The sequence below is a fragment of the Perna viridis genome, chromosome 2, assembly GCF_037379345.1.
Source record: "Perna viridis isolate PV_CMFRI_1.1 ecotype Kerala chromosome 2, ASM3737934v1, whole genome shotgun sequence".
Taxonomy (NCBI): domain Eukaryota; kingdom Metazoa; phylum Mollusca; class Bivalvia; order Mytilida; family Mytilidae; genus Perna; species Perna viridis.
Window position 1 is genome coordinate 1072325 of NC_142446.1, and position 22280 is coordinate 1094604.

Genomic DNA, 22280 nt, shown 5'->3' on the forward strand with positions numbered 1-22280 from the left:
CTTTTAATTAGTAAACAAATTTGTCTGTGCGCTTGACAGAAAGGTAAAAAAATATGATGCAAATGAGGCTGTTATATAACATTGATCATTAAAAACATATGTCTCGTGGAGGAGAGATGTCTCTTATTTCTTGCCACATCTCATATTCCAGTAAAGTTTTAATGCCATGGAGTATTTTATTTAACTTCTCAACATCCTGTATGTTTACAGAATTGTTCAATTTGATGAAAGTTCCCCCCCAAAAAAAAGAAACTTGTTTCTGATCCCCCCCAAAAAAAAGAAAAATTAAGCCTCCCTCCCACATCAATTTTTTTAAAAAGTGGCCTGAGAATCTAGACATTTTTTTCGTATGGCCTAAAGGTGTGTTTGTTAAATATTATTTTTTGTGTTACTTTCATATTTTGTATAATAATATGAAATTACAAAATTATCATTTTTGTGTTACCACTACAAAATGCACTAGGCGACAAATGTATGAACAAGCTTCATAGAGTTTAATTAAGTTTCCTTTGAGTTCCCTCCTAACAAAAGTAAATGCAAAGAAAGAAGAACCAGAAAAAAAGAATCAGTGAAAAAATAATACAGTGCACCCTCGTTATATGGCCACCTTTTGGACCAGGCTAAATTGTGGCAGTAGAAGAGGTTGGGAATATATCGAGGGAACAAATTGTATAGAATCTATATAACTTTAGGAAAAGTGGACTTAAGAAATTTATGGCAATAAAAGAGGAAGCACTGTAAATCTCTTTCACTCATGCAGTGGATGGAATTCAAATAAAAATGTCTACATGAACTACTGTGAAAGTACTTTAATTTGCGGATACCAATTTTCATTGATTAAGGAAAATACACAAGTTTGTGGCTTCTTGAAATCATGGTTTTGAGGTTTTCAGTACAAACATCAATGGGAATCTGCTTTTCGTCTGGAACCAAATTTTGTGGTCTGGCTCACCCACAAAAACCATGAAAATTGGAACCCCATGAACAAGAGTACTTTCACAGTACAGGAAACCTTAATGTTAAACTTTTAACAATAAATTTTCTAAGTCAACAAACCAAGGCTGCCAGGGTATATGCATAAAATTGGCATGGATTTGTATTGCAATGATGGTAATGCATCTGTACTCCAAATAACATTGACTTAGCATAAGGGTTCATGATGAAATGAACTAATCAGAAAAAATAACATTAAACATTAAATTTTCTAAGTCAAGAGACCATGACTGTGGGGGTATATGCGTAAAATTGCGTGAATTTGTGATGCAATGATGGTAATGCATCTGTACACCAAATATCATTGACCTAGCATAAGGGGTTCATGTTTAAATGAACTTGTCAGAAAACTTATTAAGTTTGTGGACGCTGTCGTCGCCAGAAAAGGAAAACCTAAGTCTCGCCTTCTACGACTTTCGTTGCAGGTGAGACAATGAAACTTGCACATATCGATCTGCAGTAAAATATGACTTACTTTTGTGATATACTCAAATTCAACGACATATTCTGGTAAGACTAGTCTGTTGTCAAATAAATACCATTCACACTGTCTAGCACTGCATTCACATACAGTATCACACTCTACAGGAAAGAAGAGACTCATTCTGGTAATAACTAATGGCATAAAACGTTTCTTTAAGCTTATGCCTTTAGAAATTTTGGAAAATAATCTATAAATTTTAACTGTTACAAATTTCCATTGGGACCATCTTTATTGACATAAACTCTTGCAATAGAGAGATAGTAATTGTAATATTTGGAACTAGTTCAGAATCAGAGAAAGGTGCTTTTTTTTTATGCAAGATGATTTTTGTGATATTCTCAATTCATTTTTGAAATTTTAGCAGTGATCAACAATGGGACTAGGAGTTGTAAATGAAGTACATTAATCAAAATTGTTACCGCTAACTTTTATTAACAATTTGGTATTGAAAGATTAAAGGACCAAGTACTTTCGGGCATTCCAAGCACTTGTGCAAACCCTACTCACATTTCTTCAAAACACTTACCATTCATTACACACATTTTTCTTGGTTTGAAAACAGCATCTATTTTAGGGTAGGAACTTCTAGTTATTCTGTGAAAAAAAAAGACCAAAAATGAAGTGATCCTATTTATAATGCTTTTATTTGATGAAGGGATGACAGTATAACACTACACTAAACCTGAGTCCTGCAGCTGATTGCCTGTGGTACAAAAATACTTAGTACCATAAATTTAAATATACCATTTAAATACTATAAACCAGAAAATTTTCGAGTTATCTTTTTTTTTTGGCGATTTCTGAGATAAATTTACTTCGCACAGCTTTAAATTTGCAATCATTCTCCATATAATATTAGAATGTACTTCAAAGAAAATATTCACAACAGTTTAATTTTCGTCTTACAGCTCTTACCACAAAAATAAAACTGTTGCGAAAATTTCACATTTACAGTATTTAAAAATTAGTTTAACTATGAAGATTTAAGCTGAGAACAATGTAATTGATCTTTATTTAAATGTTACTTACTGTCTATCATCCAAAGCTTTCACACTTTTACCAAGATACACCTTAGATATTACTAATTGACCTGAAACAAACATTAAAAACAAATTTATGTGTTTTTTTTTCATAATTTTTTTCTAAAGTTTGTGTTTATCAATTTAGATTCAATATTTGTGCCAGGGTTTTACTTTGTCATGTGATCATTAAGTACTGTGTATAAATATTTCATTTTGATAAACACATAAATCTAAATTCATTGATCTTAGAGCATGTACCTGTACAGTGTATTGATTAGTGGTTAAGATCTACTTCTCTAATAGACATTGTGGCTATTACTGGTAAATTGTATTTTGGAGGTGTGTTTCACTCTGGAGTTTTGACTGGTCTAAAATTTGTATCTGCAGTTTCTGCACCCCCTATTACACATTAGGGGATGACCATATGATTCTGAGGGAGGGGGGTGGGGCTGACAGTTTTTGGAAATCAATATTCTGGGCCTGAAAAAGTTGAAAATAGTGATATCCAAGAACAGAAATGTCCAATAATTCTAAAAAAATTCAAGATATTGTTGATGAGGAAAAAGAGTTACACATGACAATGAAAAACACACCAAAATCAAAATAATAATACCATGTAGAGAGGATGACAAGGTGATTGTAAGTCCCCTCTCACAGAAGAGAGGATGACAAGGTGATTGTAAGTCTCCTCTCATAAAGGAGAGGATGACAAGGTGATTGTAGGTCCCCTCTCACAGAAGAGAGGATGACAAGGTGATTGTAGGTCCCCTCTCATAAAGGAGAGGATGACAAGGTGATTGTAGGTCCCCTCTCATAAAGGAGAGGATGACAAGGTGATTGTAGGTCCCCCCTCACAGAAGAGAGGATGACAAGGTGATTGTAAGTCTCCTCTCATAAAGGAGAGGATGACAAGGTGATTGTAGGTCCCCTCTCACAGAAGAGAGGATGACAAGGTGATTGTAGGTCCCCTCTCACAGAAGAGAGGATGACAAGGTGATTGTAGGTCCCCTCTCATAAAGGAGAGGATGACAAGGTGATTGTAGGTCCCCTCTCACAGAAGAGAGGATGACAAGGTGATTGTAGGTCCCCTCTCAAGAAGAGAGGATGACAAGGTGATTGTAAGTCTCCTCTCATAAAGGAGAGGATGACAAGGTGATTGTAGGTCCCCTCTCACAGAAGAGAGGATGACAAGGTGATTGTAGGTCCCCCCTCAAAAAAGGGCATAATAAGAGAAGAAAAATTACCGATTTACTATATATTAACTGTTATCTGCTTTAATCCTTTAATTATATGATATTAATGGCTATGTGTTACTTACCAAATCTAAAAGGGCAAGAATCACTGAATTCAGACTTCCTTCCATTCTTAGTTAAATGTTCAATTCTATGTCTATCTGCTAAACTCAAACTATTACTGAGTGATACAGCACCATCTCTACCCATTTCCTGTAAAATAGTTACAGTTAACACACAGACAAGAGTAGCTTATTGTCACTCTGTAGAGGAATTAAATATTTACTAAAATGTTTAATTAGTAAACTATATTTTTATTAAAAAGAAATCATTTTTTGTAACTACAGAAAGTAGATCTATTGATCATCAATACAACCAAGTCCAAAGTAAAAAAATGGTTTTAACTAAATAATGATAAATATAAAATACACAGAACTTGACCAGCATTGTGTTAAAGCTTGAACAGATTGGGTTGAGCAGCTCTATATATTATCCAAAACTTTGAGACAGACAAACAAACTGAAAGACTGATGAACAAGAGATAGAAAGATGTATTACAAAGGGGATCATTAAATATCCCTGACTTGTCAAGTACAGGTATAATACTTTAGTTTTTCTACTCACACTATAAGCTTCAGCCTCTAGAAATCCTTCCTCTAAAAGATGTCCAGGTTGATGAGCACCATTAGACAGTTGAGGGTCCTGCATCCAAAACAGATACTCTAGTAACTTTCTGTAACCTGTATTTCTATAAACAATATATCATATATAAATTCATGCAGAGTTTCAGGTGACAGCCCATTTAAATGATAATAAACTGGGCCCAGTTTCATAAAAATCCTCAAATTGAGATTTTCCCACATCCATCCTCAACTCATTTGAGATTTTTTTTACAAAACCCAGACCAGAAATGATTAAGTACATATAACACAGGGCTCCAAGTCTAACAACTCCAAGAAAAAAAAATACAAGTACATGTAGTGACTTTCTCCTATAAAGACAACCATTGAACCAAAAAAAAAATACAAGTAGTGACAAGTATGAAGACAACCATCGAACCAAAAAAACAAAACAAGTAGTGACAAGTATAAAAACAACCATTGAACCAAAAAAAAAATACAAGTAGTGACAAGTATGAAGACAACCATCGAACCAAAAAACAATACAAGTAGTGACAAGTATAAAGACAACCATCGAACAACAAAACAATACAAGTAGTGACAAGTATAAAGACAACCATTGAACCAAAAAAACAAAACAAGTAGTGACAAGTATAAAGACAACCATTGAACCAAAAAACAATACAAGTAGTGACTTTCTCCTATAAAGACAACCATCGAACCAAAAAACAATACAAGTAGTGACAAGTATAAAGACAACCATTGAACCAAAAAACAATACAAGTAGTGACTTTCTCCTATAAAGACAACCATCGAACCAAAAAACAATACAAGTAGTGACAAGTATAAAGACAACCATTGAACCAAAAAACAATATAAGTAGTGACTTTCTCCTATAAAGACAACTATTGAACCAAAAAACAATACAAGTAGTGACAAGTATAAAGACAATCATCGAACCAAAAAACAATACAAGTAGTGACAAGTATAAAGACAACCATCGAACCAAAAAACAATACAAATAGTGACAAGTATAAAGACAATCATTGAACCAAAAAAACAAAACAAGTAGTGACAAGTATAAAGACAACCATCGAACCAAAAAACAATACAAATAGTGACAAGTATAAAGACAATCATTGAACCAAAAAAACAAAACAAGTAGTGACAAGTATAAAGACAACCATCGAACCAAAAAACAATACAAGTAGTGACTTTCTCCTATAAAGACAACTATTGAACCAAAAAACAATACAAGTAGTGACAAGTATAAAGACAACCATCGAACCAAAAAACAATACAAGTAGTGACAAGTATAAAGACAACCATTGAACCAAAAAACAATACAAGTAGTGACAAGTATAAAGACAACCATTGAACCAAAAAACAATACAAGTAGTGACTTTCTCCTATAAAGACAACCATCGAACCAAAAAAACAATACAAGTAGTGACAAGTATAAAGACAACCATCGAACCAAAAAACAATACAAGTAGTGACAAGTATAAAGACAACCACTGAACCAAAAAACAATACAAGTAGTGACAAGTATAAAGACAACCATTGAACCAAAAAACAATACAAGTAGTGACTTTCTCCTATAAAGACAACCATCGAACCAAAAAAACAATACAAGTAGTGACAAGTATAAAGACAACCATCGAACCAAAAAACAATACAAGTAGTGACAAGTATAAAGACAACCACTGAACCAAAAAACAATACAAGTAGTGACAAGTATAAAGACAACCATTGAACCAAAAAACAATACAAGTAGTGACTTTCTCCTATAAAGACAACCATCGAACCAAAAAAACAATACAAGTAGTGACAAGTATAAAGACAACCATTGAACCAAAAAACAATACAAGTAGTGACTTTCTCCTATAAAGACAACCATCGAACCAAAAAACAATACAAGTAGTGACAAGTATAAAGACAACCATTGAACCAAAAAACAATACAAGTAGTGACTTTCTCCTATAAAGACAACCATTGAACCAAAAAACAATACAAGTAGTGACAAGTATAAAGACAACTATTGAACCAAAAAACAATACAAGTAGTGACAAGTATAAAGACAACCACTGAACCAAAAAACAATACAAGTAGTGACTTTCTCCTATAAAGACAACCATTGAACCAAAAAACAATACAAGTAGTGACAAGTATAAAGACAACTATTGAACCAAAAAATTCTAAAATCCGTAGAAATGTGGATGCATGTCATTTTGTACAAAATGAACAAAACTTCCCCAAAAAGTTGGATCCAACCACTGGAACACCCATTTTTACTTACAGAACTTATATTCTTAATCAAGGAAATGAAAACAGGAGTGGTAATGTAACTTTCATTCATAATAAAAATCACCTCTGCACCAACTGTCAGTACTATGATCTACAATAAAAACTGAATACTGTCTTTAATCTGGCCACCCCCTATGCAGTACCAAAAAACACACTGAACCTAGACATATGCATTGTAAGTGCATTATCTGTGTGTATTATGATTAAAAGTAATCAAAATAAAGCTGAGAATATGTTCTTTAAAATCATATATGTAATTAACTACAAAAGTGTATGAATATTGTTTACATGTGTGAGTAATTTGCCTCCATGCTGTCAGTTAGCAGAACAGGTAAAAATGTGGATTTTCAGTATTATTTATTCAAGTAAATTTTGTGAAGAATTTCTACAATCATCATACCATTAGCATAATGATTTTGGAAGCCTTATTTTCCAAGCTTCGCAACGGTATGCAACTTTAAGATGTCATTTGTCCTGGGAATTCACAGTGAAACTTTGAAAATTACTTTTTTAACATTAAAGTAATGGAAACGTTAGAAGTGATTAGTGAGACCATAAACTAAATTATGGTATATTTCAGAGAAATGCATAATTTGAGGAAAATTGCCTTTCCTGGTCATTATTTCCATTTTCCCATAAAATCAGTATAGTGATATTGGTAATCTGGCTATATTTTAAGCCGTGCATTGTGCAAGGTATTTAAAAAAACAACATAGCAACAAGATTTTTTATCAGTAACAGTGACTCATAACTTAACGTCATCCATGAAATACATAACGTCACTGCTTGGGATATTCAAATTACTCAAATAGTCACACAGCACAGACTTAGAATCACACAGTAATGAAATAGGTATGATATAAATTGTTGAAATCTGTTCTTTTTTCATAATGATAAATGATATTTACTATTACAACTTCTTGAATTATCATAGGTATCAATTTGGTGTGACAAGTTAGTTAAAATTGTAATTTTTTAGTAATTTATGTAAAATATCACTGAGGGGCATGATATAAAAATGACCATTTCTTTGTAGTCCTATGTCTGATTTTGATAGTTTTGGTCTTATTAGACTCACAATACCACAAGCTGTTATAAAATGTAAGAAAAGAAAAACATGTAAACTCATAAAATGTTTTTAAGGTCTCACTAACCACTTCTGGGTGAAATGGCCACCCCCTATGCAGTACCAAAAACACACTGAACCTAGACATATGCATTGTAAGTGCATTATTTGTGTGTATTATGATTAAAAGTAGTCAAAATAAAGCTGAGAATGTGTACTTTAAAATCATATATGTAATTAACTACAAAAGTGTATGAATATTGTTTACATGTGTGAGTAATTTGCCTCCATGCTGTCAATTAGCAGAACAGGTAAAAATGTGGATTTTCAGTATTATTTATTCAAGTAAATTTTGTGAAGAATTTCTACAATCATCATACCATTAGCATAATGATTTTGGAAGCCTTATTTTCCAAGCTTTGCAACGGTATGCAACTTTAAGATGTCATTTGTCCTGGGAATTCACAGTGAAACTTTGAAAATTACTTTTTTAACATGTAAAGTAATGGAAACGTTAGAAGTGGTTAGTGAGACCTTATGGCCTTTGGATTATGTCCCTTGGATTAGGAATTTGTAACCTTTGACTGCACTTGTATTTGTTGCTACTATTGTTGTGTGATCATTTTGTAGATATTTTTTTTAGACAAAACTACTTTATTATGTACCTATTACATGGATAGTACTCCCCCCCTTCTGGATCATCAACAATGGAAGACAACACATCATCAAATCTTGTCCGCAACATTCGGTTGTGAATTCTAATAATTCTGTGGATTTTGATTCCAGTTATATTGTGGTCTTTGTAATCACTAGCACAGAACCGGGAAAGAACTAAATCATGACAGGAAGAAAACCTGCAAAAGTCATTTTATCTTTAAATAGAGATTGATTTCTGGATGCTAATATTGATATTGCATATGTTCCCTTGTGAGTTATAATCTAAGAAAGCCTAATACTTTTACAATATTACAAAATAAGCTATAATTGTTTATCAAATTAGTAGTATAACTACCAGAACTTTTCTCAGGACTCTATCATCAATTCTTTATTTCCTATTTTCAGACTGTCAATAACAAACAAGACAATCAGAAAATAAAGTAACAGTACCGGTAATTAATAACATACACAAAAATCAATGAGTCAAGGACATACACAGAAATGAAAGACGATGAAACCCTCACACCACAAGGTATAAAAAAATATTTAATGTAAGGAATAAAATAATATTCCAGCAATTGAAACCTTTTCTGTATCTGCTATGGTTCTTAAAACATGAACAAAATGTTGCAAAAATGACTTTTTCAAGAGCAGAAACTCCTCAGAAGAGTCTTTAGTTGAAGGTTTTGTAGTGTTCATCATAAGGAAGATTTCACCAATAGAAAGTTCCATATTATTTTTTATGATTTCATGATATTTTCTAAAAACTGCAAAAAAGACATTATTCATCTTTCAAGGACCATAACTCTAACAAGAAGTTGTCTCATAAAGTTGATTTTATAGGCCTTATCATAATAATAATTTAATCAATTAAAAGTTTTTAGTTTTCAAAATAATGGCTTAAAGCTGCAACAAACATTATTGTTTGCCTTTCAAGGAAAATAACTCTCCTAAGGGGTTGTCCTACAACTTCAATCCAATGGAAACTATGAAGACCCCCATTATTTTTCTCTATTTCGCATAGTTTTTAAGATATACCTTGAAATGAGCATCTTCACCCCTATGTTCTATAAAAAGACATGGTAGCCATGTTTTTTTTTAAATAATAAAAATCCAATAATACAATTTTTTAGCATGATACCCATATAAACTAGAAAACAGTGCTCACTAACTTGATACCCCCAATTCTCTATTTAATAACATCCACCTTTAATTTGATTTGAATCAAATCCTAATATAAGTGGTGCACTATGAGAACATGTAATAATGGTTCAGTGAAAATTTCATTCAATTCCATTCAGTGGTATAGGAGGAGTAACGGATGAGAGATGGGTCCCCTTGTCCTCATATTAATAAATGACAAAGTATATGTTTTGCTTTGTGAAACCCCCAATTGATTCTGATCAAAATCTAAAATAAGAAGTGCACAATGTAATAAAAATGCTGTGAAAGTTTCATTCAATTCCATTCAGTGGGAGGAGTAAAGGATAAGAGATGGGTGCTCCCTGTGTAACAGATGGATGGACAGACACTATATAACCCCACCTTTTGCAAGTGGGGGGTATAATCATCATACTAACTTTCACTGAACTCTTGTTTAAGAGGAGAAGATTTGTAAACTAAATTGTTAACAGCTGTCAATGACATGAAAACAACAACAGATGCAAAGTGATGGCAATTTGCTAAATAAACTAATAAAATAAATGGCATAATCATATTCAGAAAAACACTAAGTTTATAAAACACTCAGAAAAAAAACTAGCCCTTCAAAAAGAAATCTTGGTTCTCAGGCCATTTTTCCTAAACAAAAGAAGTGATGGTGCTTTTCACAAAGACAGAAATAATGATGAAGGAGGTGCTAATTTGATTTTTTTTATTGTTGTGACTCTGCTTTCCTTAATGTTAAGATTCCCTAAATGATGTTCATATGTTTCTCGAAGTTTTATAAGGGAATGATGTTACCTTTCACTTAATGAGAAAAACAGAAAAAAGTGACAACAATCTAAAAAGACAAACACTTTGTAATTGCCATAAATGATTTGGTTTTATGTGCACAGAAGTGGGGAACTTTGAAGGTCAAAACGTTTTTATTGATTTGTACATGTATTGGATTCCCGTATTTTATATATTTATCTGTTCATGGAAAAAGAACTATACTACTGAGACTTTATAACATAATGGCAACATAAACTGGTGAACTGTGTCAGAATGATATCATAAAATATTGCTTCTATAAACAACTGAACAGAAATAAGACGTTTTATAATGTTGTTTTGATCCAGAAATATAGAGCACATTCTTTGAACAACTTAAAATTTAGTATTTGTAATGATACAAACGGTTATTGTTGTATACCTGTATGTCCTACAATAAATTGTCTTCTGAATTGAGTCATTTCATTAATTCAGCTTAGACTTCAAACCATGCTAAATTTTGGTCAAGAGTTTCTTTACATGCATGCATAAACAGAAATATTACTTTAGTTTTCAAAGTAAGCTCACAATCAAACATTAAATTATGCAATATTCAAATATATTTGAAAACTCTAGATTTCAGGGCAAAGTTTGATATTTAGTCCCAAATTTCTCACTTCAAACAAATTCCATACCATATATCAGAGGGTGATCCTTCCTCAAATCTGACATTTCCTCCTGATTCCAATTCTATCAACATTCTGTTTACAATTACATCAGCACTTTTCCTAATCCTGTCACCAGCCTCAGCATAAAAACTTTCTATTCTGAAAAATTGATACATGTATAATTAACAAGCAATATACATGTACAATTGCATAAGCTGCAATGGGCACAAGAAAACTTTTAAAACTACTTAGGTCTCAGAATATCATTAACTTCCATGGTAACTGCAATCAAAGTTTTGGGAAATTCTTGACATCTTAAATAGTTAAGAATAGTGACTGTTTTTATGAGAACATTTCATGAATCTCTGACACAGATTTCTTTAAGCCTATTATCAGTAAACCATGTTAAGTAATCAATGAAAAAAAGTGTGACAAAAATTAGATACAACAGCATAAGAAGTGGGTATCAGTAAAATCTTCCATGGAATCTAAAAACATTTGGTAACTTTGATCAGTCAGACATGTGAAAACAGGGCAAAATCCCACAGTATACCTCATACCCACTCTTGACCTAAACGGGATACCTGTTGGCCACTGTTGACCTTTAAATGATACCTGTAACCAGCTGTTGACCCCCAACAGGATACCTGTAACCTGCTGTTGCCCAAACAGGATACCTGATATCCACTGTTGACCCCAAAAGGATATTTGTAACCAGCTGTTGACCCCCATGGGATACCTGTATCCAGATGATGACCCCACAGGATACCTGTAACTAGCTGTTGACCCCCCACAGGATACCTGTTACCAGCAGTTGATCCCCAACAGAATACCTGTAACCCACCGCTGACCCCAACAGGATATTTGTAACCAGCTGTTCACCCCCTATAGGATACCTGTAACCAGCTGTTGACCCCCACAGGATACCTTTAACCAGCTGTTGACCCAACAGGATACCTGTAACCTGCTGTTGACCCCACAGGATACCTGTAACCAGCTTTTGACCAAATTATAGGATATTTTTTATCAGTAGACCAGAAGAAAATTTCAAATGTTCTACAAATTGCATTTACCAAAAACCCAATCCCACTGGTTGGAACACTCGTTCCCTGTTTTCCTGAAAATATCTCTTTATCGCTTTCATAAAATTTTCCTCAACTCAGGTTTTTACCCATCAAATGAAATTAAAGTTTTAAGGGAAAATTCAGGGATTTATGAAAAAAATTGAGAAATTTATGAAACAGGACTAAATTGTTGACCAATGAAACATGAACAAAAATGTTGAAACAGCTGTTGGAGTGGGGATACAAGTAAACAAATCATATACTTTGGTTTCACCTGAGACTCGACATGTTAACACTCACTCCTGACATTTTCTCTCCCATTTCCTGATTCTTTCTTTTATACATGTATGTTTACCAACAAATCCTGATGTTTCATCTAATTTCTGTGATTTTGCCTTAAAAAAAAACAATAACTGTATGTAACATTGTTTAAATTCTCATTCAATGTATTTTAATTTGAGCATTAGCTAAGACTATAATTTTAATTACATTGTTCATGGTAATGAGTAGAGTTAATTTTCATTACTTGTTTTTCTAAAACATTGTATGACAAATAGTTCATAACAATCATTAATAAAACAAGAAATTAACTTCATATTATAACACAAAAAGATGTGAGATCTTTAAAAAGAGGAGCAATTGTATAGTATTTGTCATGACATCATCAGAAGTAACCCCAATGTATAATGGCCTATATGATTCAATGTATCAAAGACAATAGTCATGAGGGAGATTCATTACCCAAGGATACAAACTATTACCTTCCACACTGCCACAGTCAATAGTCATGAGGGAGATTCATTATCCAGGGATACAAACTATTACCTTCCACACTGCCACAGTCAATAGTCATGAGGGAGATTTATTATCCAGGGATACAAACTATTACCTTTGACACTGCCAAAGACAATAGCAGGTACCACATAGTGAAAAATTGCCTGAATGCAGTCAGTATATGTTTTTTTATACTGAAGCGTTATAGTGACTTAATAATCCTTCTCTTCAAGAGAATTATCCAGCCTTGATCAGTTTTATACATCATTTGATGAGAGTTCCTTTACTTTGATAAGCAAATGAGATTTGGAGAACAATATGAAATATATCTGGTGGGTGAGACACTGTTCCCTTGGTCTTCAGTAACTGTTTGACAGAGATATGTCACACATAGTCACTGTTCCCTTGGTCTTCAGTAACTGTTTGACAGAGATATGTCACACATAGTCACTGTTATTTAATGTTTGATATTGACTGAGGCCACAGTGGTGGGGACATGAAACAGATATGATGAAGATATACACTTAATATGAGTGGTTCATAGTGACCACATCAGAAAGCTTAATATTGTTGACCTACCATAAAAGGTTCATACTAAACTGACCTCAACAGAAAACTTAACATTCAAAGTCACCAAACAATGACTGTGTTTATTTTTTGTGTATGAAACAGAAACAGTATTGTTATGTATTGACGCTAATGCAAAAGCCTAATAAACATGATTGAATTAGCACACGTGGTTCATACACTGGCCTCATCAGAAAACTTAAAATAAAAATCTTCACATGGACGCTGAAGCCTGAAAAGAAAAAAAACTTATTCCTGTCTTCCATAACTTTCGTCACAGGTCAGACAAAAACTGATGAATGGGTAAACAGAACAAACATGGCCTTTTGGAGTAATTAATTTAAATGTTACACTTGATTTAATATAGAAAATAAATACTACAGTAAAATAAAGAATCAACATTTCTATAAGATTCTAACAATTATTAATATAAAGCAAAGTACAATATAACCCTGCTTAATCAGACTACAGTATCACAACATCAATCAGTCAGTTTGTTGGTCTTGACTGATGAAATTTCAGAAGGACTTCTTGAGAAAATGGTACAAATATCTGGTACAAATTTTCTTTTAACAAAGAAATAAAATCCCATAAGTAGAAAACACTCTAACAAAACATCTGTCAATCAAAATGTCACTTATCATCAAGTTTTAGCAAGTCTGATTATGAAGATAGATTTCCGCTATTAACCCAAGTGTTCTCCCAGGCCTAAGGCCACAGTTTTTTAATTTATTGGTTTACAGATTTTTGAATGGAAGGAATCGGGTCGGTCAGTCAGAAAAAAAAATAATAAAATGGGAACCAGAAATGCATATCTACTTTTTAAATTTTTAAATAAAAACTTTTTTTATCTTCAAAGATTGCATTATCTAACCTGACATTGTTTAAAAGTGGGATTCTTTAATCTACTGTATGTACCTTCACACCATTTATAAACAAAATTCTCCAACTTTTTAAGTGTCCAATAAAACCAATGTGCAATACTTTAATGTTAATTTCCTCCATAGATTTCCTTACAGTATGACATAGTTAATAGCCTTAAATAAAGGTGGTCAAAAGTAATTAAAAGGTTAAGTTAAAATCAAAGTGGAAATTTGAGTTTTAAAACAGGGATGGTCTAAAATATGTACTGTTTAATTTATCATTGACCATTGTTTTGGTGTAAACGAATTGTATTACAGTAGGGCTAAGTGAAAAGTCAATATAGAAAAAAAACCTACAAAGTACAGGAAAAACTCAGGGAAAGAAAATAGAGTATATAGACAGATTTCTATATTACACAAAACATCATAGCTTTGGGTATCAGCCTTGTATTACATATTCCCAAGCAGGTGTACATCAAAACATGGAGGCTAAAAAATATAGTGTGCTTTCCTTTTGCCTCATGCTGTTTTTGTTTCTTGGCAAATGGCTACCATTTTTCATCAAAAGCACAGGGTAAATATCAAGCTATGACACAAAAAACTTGTTTTTGAAGAAAAACAGTATTTTCGTGAAATAATGCTTCAGAAAAGAGGTCTATTTCATGAACACAAAATAAAATGAGAGTAGAAAAAGTCTATCATTAGTTCAACCTGTCGTGATGTACCAACGCTCGTGTCTTTTTTTCTAAAATGGACCTAAAAATTATTTTTGACATTTCCTTAATTGGTAAACATGGTCAAGAGTTAGATTGTCTATTTTTTTTTAAATCATGAAAATTTAAGGTAAACTATAGAAGACTATGGGGCAAAGAATACAAGACTGAGACCTGATAACCACAGGGAAGTGGAAAGTCAGGTTTTCAGTAAGTGAATTTCAATTATCCTAGAAGCTTTCAAACAACAATACATGTATATCATATTTTATACTAAATGGAGCAACTTTAAATGAAATAAAGTAATGCAAGGCCTCAGTTTTTACTTTTATGGCATATTTTTACAAAATTTGGAAATTAGCAATGTTTTTATAGATTAAAAGATGACCAGTAGATTGCAATTGTTATTATTAAAAGTATTCTCAACACAACTATATAAGAAATAAATAGGGTGACTTAAATAGAGACTTGAAAATGGTGGAATTGCACTTGTTACACATGACGTATAAAAAGTGAAAAGTTTTTTGCATTTTCACTTTTATTCTACTTTAACTGCCCAACAGCCATTTGATTGATTAAAAGTGAAAACTGACCAATAAAACATTTTTTATTGCATAAATGACCATTTCTATTGGTACTTCCTCTCAAACTCTTATGCAACTTATAAAAAATTGGTGGTAATGACATATAAAAATGAATTTTCTTCAATAGTGTGTGAAGTAAGTAGAAACTTTGATGTTTTGCTGTGTATGTTATTTACTGTTCTTGCAAAATATCTACCTGTGTCTGTGAAATATATCTCATTTTGTAACTACTGAGTACATTTATACATGCCCAGGGTACCAAATTTGACTGAAAATCAGCATTTTGGGGTACTAAGATGTCTTTTTCATTAAAATAATGATAAATATACTACATTTTGACTCTATTTTAACTTCGTGTAAACAAGAACTTCAACTTATTGCAGTTGACTGTATCAGTAAGAAGATTTTAGATTATCAAGAGGCTCTCTTTTTCCAAGTCTATGAAGGTACACTTGGCGAAAAAGAACACTTTTCAAACAGGCCAGACTAGACTTCTTTCTTCTCTCACAGAATACATTAATTTATTTGCAAAACTGTTCTGTTGAACCTAGCTATAGGTCTGACCATTCTATGATAGTTTTAGATTTAGAGTTTCATCCATTTGTTCGTGGCAAGGGGTTATGGAAATTCAATAATTCTTTCCTGTATGACTCAGAATATATGAAAAATGTAAAAAACAAAATTTCAGATATTAAAAAACAGTATGCTGCTCTTGTTTACAACTTTGACAATACTGATACTATGAATAATGAGAATATTCACTTCAGAATAAATATGCAGCTATTTCTTGAAACTTTACTGATGGAAATTCATGGCAAAATAGTTTTAAAAAAAGGGAATCTGAGAAAAAGAGCATGACTTTAAAAACAGAATTATGCAGTTAGAAGCAGGTATAGATGAACATTCTATAAATGAATTAGAAAGTAAGAAGCATAAACTTGAAAATCTATGTAAAGAAAAGATAAGAGAGTAACTAATTAGGTCAAGGTTACAATGGGTGGAAGAAGGTGAAAAGCCTTCAGGATATTTTTGTGGACTGGAATTGAAAAATTTTGTAAGTAAAATTATTCCAAAAGTACAAAAAGATGATGGTCAAGTTATAAAAGATCAGTTTGAAATATTAAAAGAAGTGAAATTATTTTATGAAAACTTGTATCAATGTAAAGATTCTTATACTGGTTGTAACTTGAATGATTTAAAAAAAGATTTATATCAAACACAATATAGCATTTTAACTGGCGATGAACAAAACAATCTAGAGGGAAAAATTACCATCCATGAAGCAGGTGTTGGATTGAAAAAAAATGACAAACAATAAAACACCTGGATCAGATGGATTTTCAGCAAAATTTTTCAAATTTTTTTTGAAAGATCTTCAACACTTTGTAGTGGAATCTTTAAACTATGGATATAATACAGGTGAACTTTCTGTTACTCAGAAACAAGGAATTATTACCAAAAGGGAATAAACCTCGTCAATTTTTGAAAAACTGGCATCCCATTTCATTGCTTAATGCAGTATATAAGATTGGCTCTGCGGTTATTGCAAACAGATTTAAGAAAGTTTTAGACAAACTGATTGACTTTGATCAGACAGGTTTCATTAGTGGGCGTTATATCGGGGAAAATATTCGACTTATTGATGATATTATGCAGTATACAGAGGAAGAAGATATACCAGGTTTATTATTATTAATTGATTTTGAAAAAGCTTTCGATTCAATTTCATGGGAATTTTTACATTGTGTTTTGAAGTTGTTTAATTTTTGTGAATCTATCATTAAATGGGACAAAGTGTTTTACTCAAATATAAAATCTACTGTTATTCAGGGTGGAAATATTTCAGATTTTTTTCACATTGGACGTGGATGTAGGTAAGGAGATCTTTGTTCACCTTACTTGTTTATTTTATGGCCAGAAATTCTTGTTATCAAGATTTGTGGTAATAAGGATATATGTGGTATTCAGGTTTTGCAGACAGAACATAAAATGTCACAGTTTGCTGAAGACACATCTTTAATTTTGGATGGAGATGAAAAATCTCTTAGTGAATCTCTTATTGAACTTGATTGGTATGCTAAAATATCTGGCTTGAATATTAATGTTTCTAAAACCCAAGTAATTTTGATTGGGAGTAAAAAATATAGTAATGATATATTGTGTTCAGACAAAGATCTTTCTTGGGGTGAAACATTTTTTAAACTACTTGGTGTGAATTTTGACATTGATCTGAACAAAATAGTTAAATTAATTATTTTAACAGAATTTTGCAAATCAAATCATTGTTAAAACAGTTGTCAAAAAGAAACCTTACTGTTATTGGTAGAATTACAGTCATAAAGTCTCTAGTTCTACCAATACTAAACCACTTGATAATTTCTTTACCAAACTCTGATGAAGAAACTATCAAGAAAGTAAATGACCTCATGTTTACATTTATTTGGAACTCACCAGTCAATAAGGTTAAAAAAGATATTTTGTGTAAAGAATACTCAGAAGGTGGACTGAAAATGATTAATTTAAATGTATTTATAAATGCAATGAAATCAACTTGGATCAGAAGAGTTTGTCAAAAAAATTGTAAATGGCAAAATATTTTTATGTCTTATGTTGACAAAAACAAATTGTTTAGTTGTGGTGGTGCCTACATAAAAACAGTTATATCTAAAGATAAAAAATTATTTTTGGAAAAATGTTTTAAGATCTTGGGAAATGTTAATTGACAAAGAAAGAGACACGAATTGGGAATATTTTCTTTCAAATCCTATATGGTTAAACAATATTATTAAAATAGATAATGAGCCACCATCCTTCAAAGATTGGTTTGAACATGATATTATTTATATTAATGATTAGTATAATTCTGACGGTTCATTTTTTACTTTAGAACAGTTACACCAAAAGTATGGAATAAATATTGATGTTATGAAATACAATAGTTTGAGAGCAGCTGTAAAAACAGCCACAAAATATTTTATAAAGGTATCACTATTCTATGTAGACCATTTATACCTTCTGTATTTCAAAACCTTATTAGAAGTAATAAAGGGTCAAAAGATATGTACAATATATCAGTAAAAAATGAAATCTGTCCTAATGGACAAAAAAAATGGGGTGAACTACTAAGTGAACATACTTTAGAATGGAATTGTTTTTTTAAGCTTCCATTTGTAGTCACTAAGAATACTAAACTCCAGTCGCTTCAGTATAGAATAAACCATTACACACTTACTACAAATAAGCTTCTTTTTAAAATGAAAATTGTTGATGATCCTTATTGTACATTTTGTCACAAAGAAAATGAAACAATAGAACATTTGCTATGGAATTGTAACATAGTTCAAGATTTTTTACATAATGTTGAACAATGGTTTCTTTCACATGGTTTAAGTATTCCAATTACAAAACTGTGTTTTACTTGTGGTGATGTTTCAAAACTTTCTAAAAATGACCCCAAAACATATTTTTTAATATCAAGAAATATATTTATGACACAAGGTGTTTTAAAAATCATTTATCTATAGTAGCATTAAAATGTAAGTTGCAAGATATGTATAAGATAGAAAAAATGTTAGCAGTAAAAAATAAGTATATTACTAAGTTAAATAATAAGTGGAGAAAATTCCAAAATATATTTAATGTCTAGGACTCACAATGTATGTAAGTGAAATGAATGATTTATTAATGTATTTCAAATTAGAAAACAGGACTTCTCCTCTTTTGTTTTTGTTTTTTTTCTCTTGATTTATTTCTCCTTTATTTTTTTTATCATTTTTTATTATTCCCTGATTTTTTGTAAAACCCCCCATTATTTACAAAAATATTTTTCAACAATATATACATTTCTTATTGTGAACAATATAAGTTATGTGTTTTATGTAATGATGATTGTATATGACTGATGGAGAATTTAGAAAAAAAAAGGCTCTCTTGTGTTAAGGCTAAAAAAAAGGGGGTCCAAACTTGACTTTTTGTGAATATGGGCCCAAAAAATGAGATTTTGAAACAATTTGGTATTCATAGAACAGTTGAGGCATTTGTCTTTTCAATACAGACCACTTTTCATGTTTAAAAAGGTATCTACATTATTTTTTATCAAAACTTGTCTTTTTTTTTTTTTGCAAAAATTGAGATATTTGACTTAATATTGTTGTAAGGTTCTTATATTTCTTATATAAAAATTGGAACAAAATTCACAGGAAAGCAGGAGGACAGAGATATTTTATCTTTAATCAGGAAATTGAACACAGTTATGGAAAAACAACAACATTTAAAGATATCTGAAAGTTTTTATTAGTAATAGGTATCAGTCTTGTATTACATACTCATTAGCAGGTGTACGTCAAAACATGGAGGCTGAAGTGCTTTCCTTTTGCCTTTTCTTGTTTTTGTTTTTTGGCAAATGACTATCATTTTTCATCAAAAGTACAGGGTAAATATCAAGCTATGACACAAAAAACTTGTTTTTGAGGAAAAACAGTATTTTCATGAAAAATACTGTTTCTTAAAAGGAGTCTATTTTATAAACTAAAAATAAAAGTGAAAGTAGAAAAGTCTATTTTTAGTTCGACCTGTCCTGGTGTACCAACGTTCATGCCTTTTTTTTCTAAAATAGACATAAAAATTATTTTGACATTTCCTTAATGGAAAAATATGGTCAAAAGCTAGATTGAAACTCCCTGTTTATTTTTTTGATTATCATGAAAATTTAAGGTATACTACAGAAGCCTATGGGTCAAAGAATACTAGACTGAGACCTTTGATTTTCCTGACAATTACCTCCCCCTTATTTATCTACTTCCTGCTGGAAATAAAAACAAACCTACAAGGTTTTTAAACTCTTAAATCATTTACAGGAACTGTTAACATTCTTTTCAATTAAAGGTGTTTCGATTTTAAAATTTCTAGCCAGTGTTAACTTGTTTTCCAAACTATCAAAAGCCTTAAACATGATTTTATTGAAGCGGTGAAATATATTCTGCCATTTTTGTTCGATCTTCTTACAAACTTAATTGTGTCAAGTTGTTGAATGAACAAAACTAGAAACAGTCATTCTCTACAACTTTGTTTAAAAGTAAAAAATAATAATAGGAAAACTGAAATTCCAATAGACCCTTTTGTGCTAATGGTGGGGTAGTCGATGAGCATGTGTAGGGCATGCTCAATATACACTTCCGTGAGGAAAATACTTTTGTTCTACCTAAGCCCTACCTCGCAAAAGTGTATATCAAGCATGCTCACCAATTTACCACAAAGGGTCTATCTTATTTTTTTCTTATAGCTTGAGAAATCAGGTTGGCGGATCTGTAAACCAACAAATTAAAAAACTGTGACCCAAATAGCTCTATACTTCGCATTGCCCTAATTTCAAGCAGTATACTATCTGAAATTAATTTTGGTTATAATGTACTACGGGCATTTAGTGATCTCAAATATTGGGACAACACTGTTGAAGCATTAGAGATCTCTGCCCTCTCTTTATTGGTCCTTTCTTCTTACATCTTCATATTTTGAGTATCAATACTGGAATCTCAAAAAGCAGAGAAAAGACACTAAAAGCCAACAGTTACTGACAGAATAAAGATTTTTCTTCTTAAAACTAGACTGTATACAGGAAAAGCATGTCAGTAGCAAGAAGTCATGTTAAATATTGAGAGATAAAAAGCTTTTTTATGAATGTACCTTCTAACACATGTATGGTTAAGATTAAAACTGAAATTGGTTATATTAGAAAGAAATTTAAAGCTAGAGACATGTTAGTGGGTCAAGGTCACCTGTGATGCAAGGTCCAATTTTTCTAGGTCAACAACATCATCAAGATCAAGGTCAATGTTTAATTCCAAAATGTCCTCTAAATCTGTTTCAATCTACAATTTGATGATAACAAACAAAACAAATTTAAATAACAACTAAAAAGTACATAGAAAGATAAATTGTAAAACAGAAGCACTTTTGATTAAAAACATTAAAAGCAAATTACTTACAGTAAACACTACATTAAAATCCTCGAAGGAATAATGTGATTTTTTATGTTAATTCCAAACAATTAAGGGAACACAGCCTAATCTCTAGAAGTATTAAATTATTGATGGCATTGATGTCAGACCTAATAACCATGAATTAAAAAAAAGATATTTCCTTTAATCATCTATGAGATTCAATCTATGTATATCAGGAACAAATATTACATCATAATAACTACTGTAAATCATTCTGACCATTTAATTTGTTGTGATTCTGTAATTTTAGAACAAAGAATGATTTCAATTTTTGTGATATTGAAACTGTTTCAGTGTTTCCATAATGCCAGTTTCTATAATTGAGATTCAAACTCAGTCATATTTTTTGCAATAATGAATACATAATAATTTTTGAATCTATAGTCATAAGAATTTGAATGTGGTTGCTAGCAAGAGCTGATGTTTGCTTCTCAGTCACATATCATTTTTGTTTTCTTAGCACAGTTTTATAAGGCTCAGGTGACGTATTGTCATTGTTCTGTACTAGTATTTTAAGCCTGATGGTTAGGGAAGACTCAAGTAAGCTTATTTAAACTTTTAAGACAGCTTGGTTGTGCATTCAAGGTTTTCCAATTTCAAATATATACCATTTCAATGGACACAGCTCTGGTTTATAATTAAGGATATCGGAAATTTAGGTGGATAGTCTCTTGAAAGTTGGTATGGTGGTACAATTGAGTAGCCCAATAAAATAATGCACACAAATAAAATTGAAATCTGGTTCAAGTAATCA

General features: G+C 31.6%; 1 protein-coding gene across 7 annotated transcripts in view; it reads right to left on the reverse strand.

The window, feature by feature from the left end:
- The window catches only part of LOC148623241 (leucine-rich repeat-containing protein 9-like), an 81045-nt gene that overhangs the window by 42965 nt on the left and 15800 nt on the right, over window positions 1-22280 (reverse strand). For 6 of the 7 annotated variants that reach the window (XM_088564924.1, XM_088564926.1, XM_088564922.1 and 3 more), the window contains exons 9-17: window positions 21302-21394; window positions 12327-12421; window positions 10990-11121; window positions 8390-8578; window positions 4356-4479; window positions 3818-3944; window positions 2507-2567; window positions 2004-2071; window positions 1469-1575 (exon numbers count right to left, since the gene is read on the reverse strand). In XM_088564924.1, coding sequence (XP_088421050.1) covers window positions 1469-1575; window positions 2004-2071; window positions 2507-2567; window positions 3818-3944; window positions 4356-4479; window positions 8390-8578; window positions 10990-11121; window positions 12327-12421; window positions 21302-21394 — 996 coding nt within the window. The remainder of the gene's footprint in view (window positions 1-1468; window positions 1576-2003; window positions 2072-2506; window positions 2568-3817; window positions 3945-4355; window positions 4480-8389; window positions 8579-10989; window positions 11122-12326; window positions 12422-21301; window positions 21395-22280) is intronic. The other variant, XM_088564927.1, reaches the window with a different exon arrangement.